We start from the raw sequence: 13,377 nt of genomic DNA, 5'->3' as shown, positions 1-13,377 counted from the left end.
CTCTCAGTACCTCGCTGTGAGTTTGTCGGTTTGAATTAGCTTCAGGTTTAACCCTGTAGAAAAATTTTACCTTATGGGCTTTTTGCTGTGTGGTGCTGAATACGACATACCCAACATCATTGAAGTAGGCTTTGGCAAAGCTCCAGGCTGTAATAAAAATCATTGGCCCTCCTAAAAACCGGAAGACAATATCCACAAAGGATTTCAGTGATTTCCTGAATTTTATTCGCATTTTCTTTATAAATAAAATGGCCCATTGTAATAACAAGCATAATATAAATCCCATCCAAATCATTATGCTGGTAAAGACTCCATTGAATCATGTGTGATAAAGGGTTTGTGTTTTTTATTCAGTATAAAGCCCTCCAGTTGCACTCGCCCTTTTGATCGTCTCCCAGTGAGACCAAATCAAAACCGAGTATTGCGACCTACTAATAATCAACTTGTGCAGACAGAGTGTTAACAATAAATGTCTTAACAATCTGCGTGTATTAAAATGAGGTGTTTGTAGTAACTTAGCCTGTGACAAAAATAGCTAATTACTACCGCAATTTACCAACATTAACTAATGGACACAATATCAAAATTATGCGTGAATATCGCGTAACCCTGATGAGCAAAAGCTAAACTGTGTCAAACATTTAAATAATATTACATTAAAACAACAGAATATACAAAATTCTAATGCTTATTCAAACCGTTCAAAACTAAAAACCGTAGAAGACAGAACAATGCCTTCCAAACATTTTAAATTCAAACAGAATCACAAGTGTGAATACCCACCCCAGCCAATCAGGATGTACCACCAGAAGTATTTCCTCTCTGAGAAGAAAGAAACTGCCAATAGAGCATGGAGGTACAGGCCCTCTACCAAAAGCCAAAAGAAACTGGCCATAATGCAATATTGGAAGAAGATGATAACAGCTTTGCAGCCAACCTGAAAAGAAACACAAGAAATTCATTTACAATCAAGAATCAGTTCTTAAAGAAATCCTTATTTAATAATTATGACACCATGTTAACTACTCATGAAAAAAAAAGGTTACTTTAGAAACATTTTACAAATAATCCTGACTATATATCGGCATAAAAAAATAAAGCTTTAAATTAATTACATTCAGGTCTGTATAAACCTTTCAAACATATGTGGTGACAACATATGTGTGTGTATGTATGTACAACAATGTTATGTATGAACACCTGAACACCCTCTAACAGCAACACCACTAAAACTTTCTTCATCAAAGAATTTGACACATTTTCAAAGAATTACATATCACACAATCAAGAGTATGCAAATGAATAAAGCTTCACTTTCGTTAAACTTTCAAACTTCCAACTGCGCTCTAAATAATTACTACATAAACTATGTGCTGTAAAAAAAAATTATTATAATAATAATAATTAACACCAGTGGTGACGGCTTTATCATCACATAGTTGTCACATTGTTTCTCTGTGTAGAACTACAGGACTACTGTGGCAGGTTCCACAAGAAACAACATTGCTTTAATTAAATTTACAGCAAAAACAACCCGTTTAATCCTATATTATGGATAAAACACAATACAATACAAATTAATTCCTTATATCAATTACATTATAATAGCTATAATTAGTCTTTTAGTCACCAGCAATTTTTTTTTAATCAACACCTTCTGACCAATAGAATTTGAGACCTTACCAGGGCCGCGTTCTAAAAGTTTTAGATAACATTTGTTTATGATTTAAAATGTTGAAAAGACTTTGAAAAGAAATAAACTGTCATTAATCATTAGCAGCATCCAAAACTCAGACAACGTTAAACAGACTTCAGCTGCAAAACATTTTTTTAAGAAGAAAAGTATTAGAAGGAACAGGGTAAAATACAAAAACCAAAAGACTGTACACCAGCAACTGTTAAATAAAACCAATAAAAAGGAAACAGACATCAGAGAGTAGAAACAAAAACGCAAAACACAAGCAGGTTGAGTATGTGGAGACACTGCACAGACAGCTTATATATGTAATAAAACATGATGACTCTCGACTTCTTTCTATAAAATTTGAAATAACAAATAAGAACAAATACATCTCCAGAGCAGAAACTCCAAAACACTACAGGACATGACTTGTGATTTATAATTTTTGAGTCGAACAAACGTGACTGTCTCTAATTCTCTCTCCCTGAGGTGCTGCAAAATCAAGCCAAATCATACAGCACTCAAACACCCACAGCTCTGAGCGTCGTTCCTGTTTTAATAATGAATCTCTCACATCGCAACGTAAAAAACTTTTTACCGGGGAAAAGAACACTCGGGGGTTTGGAGTGTGGAAACTGATTGATGCTTTCTGCATAGAGAACGTGATACAAATGGGCTCTGTCTGTAGTTCTAATGCACCCACATCATCTAAAATTGCTCCCAAAGCAAAGCAGAAACCTGGCCTCCTGCTTCAGGTCCTCTTCCGGAAATGGATTTAAAAAGCTTTGGCTGGAGGCGAGGCCAGGGACCGAGTGAAAACACGATGAATCAGCCTCATAGCAGCTTTTTATCATGTGCTTAATATGACCCCATGCAGCAAATCACTGCATAATGGATTATTTTATTATACTTTTTGGGTAATGATCTGTCGCCCTCCTAAGCTTCAGGCTTAACATTTAAGGCACTGATAGTTCAACACGCAACCTGTAGCCTGTCAGTTCTCTGATATTTCATTCTCTTAATAATATTTCCACAGCGCTGCATTCTACAATATTAAATGTAACTTGTGGACAAATTAAAATAGAAGTGGAAAATTAAACAGATGTATTTGGCCTTGCTCTTACTTTATCTTTATTCTGACATTGTTAGATTGAAGAAAACTGCTTGAACAAGCATTCCAGAGATAAGAAAGCTTGTGTTTCCTTAGTCGAGTTTGTTTATTTGAAAGATTCGCATATGCAGCCGAATCCTCTCATCATCGGTCTCCCGTGTCATTTTCTCTGTCCTGGCAGCCATGTTTAAAAGGCTGTTTACAAATGCAGGTTCATTGTTAAACATTAAGACACATTACTAAATACAGCTTTTTGTTTGGGCGGCGTTGAGCAAAACTTGGTGTTACTTGGTGTTAGTGTTCCAAACTCGACCCCAATGTCAACTCACATACCGGTGAATGCAATTAAGTGGAACTTGAATAAAGTTAAATCGAGTGATGGGAAATTATTGAGAATTATTTAATTAAAATAATAAATGCTGTGAAATATTCAAAGTTAGACATGCTGCATGATTTGTGATGGATGACCACAGGTGACTGGATGAACAGTGAATGTGAGAAATGCAGTAATGGACTTACGGAGCCAGTGGAGCAGTTGTCCGACTCCTGAATGACATCATAAAGGACGACGTCTTTGATGAGCACTGCAATGGCTTTCAAGATGAAGGCTACAAACAGGTGCAGGTGAATGTAATTCCTTGTGCAGTGAAGTTTCCTGGGGAAATAAAACCATAAATGTACACTTGAAGCGCACATAAATCTTTATTAACATCACTGTTTATTGTAATGCCATGTTGTGTGTCATATTACTGTCAGAAACTTACAGAATTACAGAATTTTATTACAGTTTAGCCCAAAATATTTACAATTTTAGAAAATATAATATAATATAATATAATATAATATAATATTAGTTAATATAAAAAAATAAAAAACAAGATCAAAGCAAGCACCATCCTTTTTAAATGAACTTCTATAAAAAAGAAAAATTATATTATACAGGATATTTATAATTACAGTTTTTAGTTATGTTTAAATACATTATGCTTTTTAAAAAAAATCATAAAGCTATATAACATATATAATCAGTCAGAGTCATAAAGTTTTTTAGGACCATGTTTTTGATTGTCATCTAATCTGTTTAGAGTAAACATTATGTGTATTTTTGTGTATTTAGAGTAAACACTGTGTATCTTTGTGTATTTAGTGTATACACTCTGTGTATTTTGTACCTCAGCTGGTCAAAAATAAATAAATAAATAAAACCCACAACAATAAGAACATAAAAAAACAGGCTCTCTGCCGATATAATCGACTTTGAAATACAACACATATAGACAAGCACTTTCTGGTAGTCATTAACCAATACATGAAGCATGCTAGGGAGAATTATGGAGCTTGGATAATAAAGGCTTTATTATAATCACAGTTTACATTAAAGCAAATGAGGTGAGAAGTTTTAAGAATAAAAAATTGCATGCAAGAATTTAAAGAAAGTTTTATCAACAACTCTTATTCCGAGTCAGCTCAGGCTCCAGTGGACGAAGTGCAGACAACAAATGATTACTTGTGCACCATTTATTTATCTGAAAAGAAGCTTATACAGTATTTATCATCTGCCTTCTTACTGATGTGTGAATTGTTTTATGACAAAACACAGCCTTTTGCTTAACAAAAGACATTTAGAAGTCTGTTACAAATTAACTCACTATAAATGTTAAGGGTTTTGAATATAATGCTACATAATACCAAAGACACAAAAAGATCCAAGAAATATTTCAGACAGACTCCTCATCTGTAAAAAAATATTTAGTTTTTCATTTTACATTCTCTGATCATTCAAATATACCCAAGTAAAAAAAAAAAAAAAAAAACAGTTGCTCATGTTATAAAAGCCAAGACAAAGCGGGGAAAGATTTCCTAATATAACACACTTGTATTAAGAAACCCTACAGTGCAAATTAAGCTCTGCCATCTTGATTAGATTTTATATAAATAAATTAGCTTGGCTCAGACATGCAGGATATTAAAGTTGGATTCATCTTCTTGCTCCTCATTGGCCTTTCGCCGGATATATGTTACGTCTTTTATTTTTTCTGTATTCTTTACAAGGTCATAACTGTGGTGGTACATAAATTGATCAGTACATTTCCAGTCTTGATTTCTAATATCTTAAGTCACTGTTCTTGCTCCTGAGTGCTTTCGGAAGATCACGAGTTCAAATCCCGAGGATGCCAGAACCATCCGTGGGCAGGAGTCCAAGAAAGCAAAATTGGCTGTGTTCTTTGGGTAGGAAGGGTATATTGTCTTTCCCCTGACAATCAGAACGATGGCAAGAGTTAGCCTAGACCAATTCTCTGTTTCTGACATCTGGCTGTCGAGCTACACACTCTATCCTGCCTGCAGGTACATTAACCATTTAACACATTTTTTGTGACTGCAAAAAATTCTTGCTCCTATTACCTACATTACAACACTGTTCAAACTACATCTATATAACAAAATATTTGCCTTTCACCTCTGTGACAAAACTCTTGGATGCCAATCAACTTTCTATATGTTTTCTTTTCCTATGAGTCCAGATGTTTAAATAACACACAATGACACATCACTGAACCATGATGATTATAGTATAGTGTAGTATAGACTATTTTATAATATACATTGAGCCTTTTTAGATTACAGAAGATTCACAACACTGGCCAACTGAATCAAAATGCAAGATGCAGGAATGCAGGATTCTTAATTGCTTCACTTCTAAAAAGCTCTAAGTGAAGGCTGTATAGAAATTAGATAATACGGCCTAAATTAAACAAGAAAAAAATGTAAGATTGTCCAGAAGCAGCTGTTATTTTGGTTGCTGTAAGAACGCATAAATAGATTTTCTGTGTGTGCGGTCAAGCCCTTTTCCAAGGCAAAAAACAACATCTGCCAGTATCATCCCTAAATGTTTATCTGGACTCTTCATTTATCAGCTCACCTATGCATTTGTCTGAGGTATTTTGTGGCTGGGCTTTGTTTAGCCGAGGATGAAAACAAGAGGTCGATGAAAACAACATCCAATCCAGATAGGAATAAGAAAGCTTGAATTACCGTGCCCCCTTCCATTTAAAACAAATACCATTCAAATATGCTTATATAAGAAGATACACAAACTCCTTTTGAACTCCAGACCTGTACACTCTGATCACTCATGTGCACCGGAGTTCATGCGACTGACTTGCAACCAATTACTAGTATGTAGAGCTAGACTGTTCAGAGTCTCTGTATATTTGCACAATGAGCAAGCCTTGTATTTATAGTTCTCAAATATCACTGGGGTTCTTCATTACAGAACATTCGGTGACCTTCCAGCTCACCAGTATAAAAAAGGGCAGGTATGAATCATCCCACAAACACATTCTCTAGACCAAATTGGGATAGAAAGGTATGACAGAAGTCTGATGTAAAAAGAGCTGTGGGTTGGTTTAATCAATAATGTTGTAACACAAGTGTGCATCTGTTTGGCATTAATGCTACATTAACAACAGAATTATTCACATTGCTTCTAATATAATTCTTATTCTTATTCACGTATAAATCTTATTATAAGCGAGCTTGGTTACTCCCCCATATTTTCCCCGCATTTGTTTGATAATATATATATATATATATATATATATATATATATATATATATATATATATATGTAAAGATATGAATGCAATATGATTGTGATTTCGTCTTCTAGCATCACTTTAGTTTCTTGAAAAATATTGCGACAGCCTATAAATTGTCCTCTCTATAAACAGCATTCCCTAATGTCATGAAATGTCCTGTCATCGGCTGACTGTGCTCACCTGTTCTGTATATTCCTGTTTGGTTATTTATTCTTTCTTGTTTCTCATTGCATAGTTTTAGCATCATGTTTCTGTGGATAGTTTTAAATTGTTGTATGCGTTCTTGTCTGAACATGAATTATCCTTTTTTAACATTGTCTATCTGTTTGTTTATACCTGATTTTTTTTTCTGTTTTTCAATATAAAAATTCACATAAAGGGCATAGGCAGTATTGTACATCAATCTTTCAATATCCTCACACTAAGTTTGGTACTTAAAAGACTGTTTACTTTGAAGACTGGCTAATTTGCTGAATTTGCTTATCTCCCAATAGTCTCCTTAAAAGCCTACGGAATGATTCTCTGCGGGCAAATCAAACTAGTGAAGTCAAACAACAACACACAGCATTTTGCATGTTAAACCAAGTCTACAAATGATTACATTTACAGCTTTGCTGGGGCGTGTAATCTCCTCCAACACAGCTCTGGTTCAGCTCTGTTGTGTTAAATTACACAGCTCAAACCTAATCATCAAAATGAGAGACTGGGATGAACACTGTCATTCTGTAGTGTCTAGGTGATGAGCCGGCAGACACCGTAAACAGTGTTTTGCAAATTTATACTTAAAATCTCCCTGTAGGCCACACAAACTCGCCATTCAGCTGATCCATGACATGTTAAGGCTGCATTAGCCTCCCGCCCATGCACTGGAGGTGATAATAGACATCATTACGATTGACTGAGCTGAGAAATGTGGTTTAAAGTCACACAAACAACAGCTAATTGGCATAGGATCTCAGGAAGTGAGTCTCCCGACCTCAGGAGAGTGTTCACAGTTTTATAATCATGTAGATATAAATGGACAGAAAAACAGAACAGAACAAATACATTCGTCATAACAGTCATGTATTAAAATCGCAAAATAAATAGTGAGTGTATTCTTTTATTCTGCAGAAACACTTTGTCTCACGATCCCTAACAAAAGTTGTCCTACTGATAATTCATTGCTGCGTACAAGATAAATATTTACATTCGTATCATGTGTACACAGCATTGTTGATAATCCTTAATGACATTGTTAAACAAAAAAAGTGCAAATTTTATAGATAGGTAAAACATGACAAAGTTAAAAACTCCTCTCAAGGCATTCTTCTTACTTTGGATTATTAGTTCTCATTTTAAATGGAGAGTTCCTAAAGGTTTTTGATATTTCTTTGATTCTATTCTTTCCATCCAACGTACCAGGAAAAAAATCTGAGAATAATCATACACTATAAATTCAATAGAAATCACTGCGAAAACTGTCACATAAGCTTATGCAGAGCGTTTGTTTCCGATTTCTTACCTGAAGATGCACAGGATGATTATGGCCATAGTTAGAGAGATAAGAGAAGTGCTGTGTCCGATTGTGTAGCCGATCTTTACCGACCGCAAGAAATTATCCTTAAACGAGATGTAAAAAGAACACACAGTGCATTACTTACATATACCTCTGTAGCTGTTGGGTTTAAACTAACTGTACATTATAACAGGACTGTGTCAACAACCCAGTGAAAGACTGGAGTTACATTTAAGGCCATAAAAACCATTTTATGTCAATCCACTTTATTTTTTGACGCCTAACTCTGGGTGTTATATTATATTAAGGTAGAACTTAATGATTAGCCACTTAAGTAACCTGCAGGCTTTTTGTGGACAATCAATGAATAACTGTATGATTACTCATAATTAGAGAGAAGCCGAATGCCAGCCGATTACATAGTTTAGCTAATTAAACACTTACATTTTAGATTTGTTCATTTAACTGAGTAAAAGTCTTTTATTATTTAAGCTTTGCACACCCAACAGTAACTGAAATGATGAACCTCATTTCAATGAAAAAACTAATTTTAAAAATGAAAATTCATTAATAGTTTGCGTGAAAGATGGCTACGTGTAGTAGATTTTTTTGTTGTTTGTTTGTTTGTTTAAATAAGAACACTAAGGTCAACTCCACTGACAATATCAGGGTCAGAACACATTCGTTTGTCATATAAAAAATACCACCTTTTCCTGCTGCAACCTGAGATACCACTATTATCTTCATCCATCATTCAATACGCCTTCCTATCATATTTTCTCCCTCAAGGTCTTTCTTACCCACCTAAGTAATAAATGTGTAATTATTTCCCTTGTGTGCGGATATATGATCCATCGCTGTGTCTTGCATGAAATGCAAGATTTAGCGTAATCATGTTTAAATTATCCAGGCTGTAGTTTGTTATGAAGGCTTCCTTCAGTGGTACCAAACGCTTCTGAATGAGAGGCACATATTCTCTAATAATTGGATGGCAGTGATGCCGTCCTGAAAGAGACCACTCCCATCAGGATAGAAATGGTTCTCATTATGTAACGGAGGTCATTATCATTGTACTCTGCCTTTCTCAGATCAAGTTGGTCTGGGGTCATGGTCTGATTTTATAACCTACTTTACAATTGACTTCGTTTTGAGTTTAGATCCACAATTTATGTTTAGATTAGATTACACTAAACTTTATTTTCATTGCACAAGTTACGGTACAAGGCAATAAAATACAGTTAGCATTTAACCAGAAGTGTATTGGTAGCAGTGTAAAATATTTACATATGTACAGGCTGGTAATTCATTCAATGAATAAATGCCAAAATACAAATACACTGCATTTTTTACCATTTAAAACATATGGGTTATTCAAACGTTTGCTGTAAGCTGTATATCTGCTAAGGAAACATCAATATAGCAAAATATATAAAGATATAGATGGTTTTGGCATAAAATGGTCATTGACAACTGCTGTTGCAGTGCTGTATGACTCTGTGAGATGCTTCACCACAGAGCATCTGGCGGTGTTGAAATATTTCTTGAGAATGCTTTGATGTCAAGTGCTCAGTGTAATGGAGTCTAATGTGTTACTTTGGTCACTGCCAGGAGAATGACAGACAGATAAAGAGCAGGAGATGAACTGCTGAGTCAGAATAAAGGAATATTAAAACATAGCTGGTGAGGTGAAAGGCACGATCAGGCAATGAATATGTAAAGAAGAAGAAATAATTTCCAAGCTCTGTGTGTCTGTGTGTGTGTGTGTGTGTGTGTCTGTGTGTGTGTGTGTCTGTGTGTGGGTGTGTGCTCTCAGCATAAAATCTCAAGATTCAAGAGGCAACAGTGAATTTCATGTATAAGTATTGAATATTTCCTAAAAGCTTTTTTCTAAATGTACACACTACACCCACTTTATAAAAAAAAAACTTAAGTATGACAGACATTCAGACTTACAGCATCAGTAGTGTCATTGAGATTATACCCACAATTCACAGCAATCATTATGGGGTGCACTTCAGTCCAGCCATCTGCTGTACAAGTCTTGGAGAGATTACCTGAGTGACAGAAACAAAGTGGAAGACATAAACAACACTGAACATCGAGATACACACAACCAGAAATGTGAACAGAAACTGAAGACAGGATGTTTTCTAAAGTACACTGTGTCCATGTCCTCTACTAAACTGAGTCAGTTGTGTTCTGGACATTGTCTTCTTTTGAACTGAATCAGTCCTGTTCTGGACAATGTGTTCAACCAAACTGATTAAGTTCTATACTGTACAATGTCTTCTACTGGAAAGAATCAGTCTGTTTCTGGACAGTGTCTTTTTTTGAACTGAAACAGTTTTGTTCTTAAAATGTCTTCAACTAAAACGAATCAGCTGTCTTCATTTGAAAAGAGTTTGAGTCTGTAAGGTGTTTTACTAATTGAAGCAGTCCAATTCTATAAAATGTCAGGTTCTGTGCAATTATGTCTTTTGAATCTATCCCGATATCGAAAATGTCCTCTTTTATTTGAATCAGCATTGGGTTTAAACCTCTTCAATTCTACATGCTGTTTTTGGCTTTTGCTAGTCTTCAGTACTTCCTTTATGCTAGAGTCTGTGATAAAACTCAAGACAGGATTCAGATTACATCTAAGATTTGACTAAATGAGTCATAGTAAAACAGCTTTATTGTTTCACTTCCAGACTGGACTAACATGTCCAAGCTTCCTGTTCTTTGAGTCACACTAATGAGCAGTTGGGCTTTTTGAGTAAATTACATCAAGTTTACTCAAAAGAGAACATTCCAAATAAATGGATGTTGTTATAACAGTTGTTTATCCAGAACAATGGGAATTTGTCCAAACATGTGATGCAATATCCTGCCTGAACTGTCAATTTTTTTTTAATAATATATAGTAACATAAACATTAACCAGGGTTTTGGGTGCACTGTCGCAATGATGTCAGCTATGGACTAGTGGAAATATGAAAACTGGGTGTGCTCTGTTTTATTGTTCCTGACCAAGCACTTAACATTAGCTGAGCCAAAGAATGAAGAAAAGCAGAGACAGTCTTAATGCAGATGTGATGACCAATATGCTAGTGTTAATCATTTGTTGGATTGTCTTGGCAAGTGATAGTGAGAGAGAAGTACATTAGTAAAAATAAAACAAGGAGAAAAAAAGACAAATGTTATGAAATTAAGCACAGTTTAAAACCTTCATGTATTATTCAGACAAAAGCCACCCATAAAACGTTAAACCATAGCCATATTTAACAAGAAAAACTGGGTGATAAAATACAGACTAATAATGCTGATAAAGCAACGTTTTATTTAATGTTGTGAGCTTTAATTTTGTGCTGCATAAGAGAAAGAATTACAGAAAAGTACCTTGAACTAATATACCATCAGACAAGACAAGACAACACAAGCCTTCCATTACATACGAGATTTTAGTACAATATTTTAACATTTTACATTTGTTATAAGAAGGTAATTAATTAATTTTTTTTTTTTTGTGGAAATAATATTACTTATTATATACAAAAATAATGCACACCTTTTGATAAATAATCTTTTCTTACTGATCAAAAAAAAAAGTTTCCAAGAATAGAAATCTGCTGCAATGTTCAGTGATTTTTTCAGTCTGGATATTGATAAACAATTTTTTCCTACTTGGAACTAGTTTTATAAAAAGGCAGTCAATAGAATGGAAAATACAACTTAATTAAAATGTCAGGGCTAATTTTTAAACCGACAACAAGCATGATCAGTGGCCATAAACAGACAACACAGACACATGCACAAACATGGGCACAGGCAGGCACACACACACACACACACACACACACACACACACACACACACACACACACACACACACACACACTACTGCAAGAAAATATCCTTTAACACCAAATTACTAATTTGTGTGTGATGAACACTGTGAACGTTGATCACATATTCCAAACAGGAACCATTCATTTTGAACGCTACGCGAGAAATGAAAAGTAATTTTAGAAGCGACATCTGAATATCCATGAGTGTGTTATGACTTAAGTGAACCTGTTTTGCTGAAGTCCAGTCCCGTAATATAATAAAATGGATCAGAACAGGTCATGATTTTTAGATGTGCACGGAAGAAGATCTGCGAAAGCATTCGTCATTTGAATATTTAATCCTTTTCATTTTCTCTATTCTTCATCATCCTTCTCTCTGTCATTTTCTCTCAATCCCATTTCCTTTAACATATTTCTAAATCTGTACTTATGGCAGAATTTGTGCTTTCTGAAAAAAATTACAAGCTTGTAGATGTTTTAACACAATTAAACCATTATGAATAGAAGTGAAAAATAAATCATTCACAGGAACAAAAAAAACAAATCTACCAAACACCCACAACATTATTAAGCAAAACTACAAATTTAGCTGAACAAATATGTGCATTGCTTCTCAACATACTCTATTCAATGTGGAAGTAAATTCTTCCTACATGCATGAAACTCCTTTCATTTATTTCCTTTATATTCTTTACTATTTTTCTCTCTGAAGCCAAAGAGATCCTTCAATTCACAAGTCCTGACTAACAAACCACTGACAGACATTTACAGACCACAGTCCATGCACATATACAAAATACACATCATTTTTGGTAAATCATGCTTTTATTATAAACTCTAATTTTAAATGTTTAATTTTTATTATTATTACAGAATATAGACAGAGCTTTTATAGGGGACCAAGCACTTTTTGCCCCCCACTGCCGAGCAACAGAGAAAGACCAGAAGCCACTGAGACATTAGCATTTGTTTCCATGGATACTTGATTTGATGGAAACATGTTAAACCATTGCTAAATGTGGTCTCACTTCCTTTTTATCTTTAACGTCACAAAAATCCAAGAATTTAGCGCTTCAGTGAATATTACAAAAATGTTTCTATAAAAGAAGCACAAGTGTTTTTATCCAATTTATAATGGTCACAAATTTGAGAACACTCAGCATCTGCCAGGGAAACACCAAAAGGTAAACTCGTCATTTGATATTGAAAGATTGCGAGCAATTTTAAGATTTTTCAGGAATAGTTTAGAGTTTAGAGTGCAACAATTCATCTATCCCTAATATCTCCTCTAACAGCTCTCCATACAGTAGATGACCTTTATTACAGTTGGTGGGTTGCATAATAGTTCTGTATCACTGTCTTGTTCTATAGTAAACTGTTGTAAAAAAGAACCTCAGCAGGAAAATACAATGTGCTACATTTCATAAAATGCGTGAGACACACTCTGTGGGCTGCATAAAAATACAAATAGAATTAAAGAAAAACATAAGATTAAAATAGAGCGTCTATGCACAATTGGTGCTTAGCCGCTAGAGGTGATTTTTGTGTTGAGCCTTATCATTATCATTTTCATTAAATGTCCCTGACATATCTTGCATATGATAAAGAAATTCTGATTATGTGGTTTGTTATTGCTGTGAGTTATTCAATGAAACTCATTAT

At 34.6% G+C, this 13,377-nt stretch overlaps 1 protein-coding gene across 1 annotated transcript in view; it reads right to left on the bottom strand.

The window, feature by feature from the left end:
- vipr1b (vasoactive intestinal peptide receptor 1b) overlaps positions 1-13,377 on the bottom strand; it is a 44,955-nt gene that overhangs the window by 8,645 nt on the left and 22,933 nt on the right. Inside the window, exons 6-10 of the mRNA XM_046833979.1 lie at positions 9,843-9,943; positions 7,896-7,993; positions 3,312-3,447; positions 784-937; positions 111-171 (exon numbers count right to left, since the gene is read on the bottom strand). Of these exons, the coding sequence (XP_046689935.1) occupies positions 111-171; positions 784-937; positions 3,312-3,447; positions 7,896-7,993; positions 9,843-9,943 (550 nt within the window). The remainder of the gene's footprint in view (positions 1-110; positions 172-783; positions 938-3,311; positions 3,448-7,895; positions 7,994-9,842; positions 9,944-13,377) is intronic.

Source organism: Silurus meridionalis, chromosome 21, assembly GCF_014805685.1.
Source record: "Silurus meridionalis isolate SWU-2019-XX chromosome 21, ASM1480568v1, whole genome shotgun sequence".
Lineage (NCBI taxonomy): Eukaryota > Metazoa > Chordata > Actinopteri > Siluriformes > Siluridae > Silurus > Silurus meridionalis.
The sequence above is the reverse complement of the archived record's forward strand: the minus strand, read 5'-3'. Positions and strand labels throughout refer to the sequence as shown.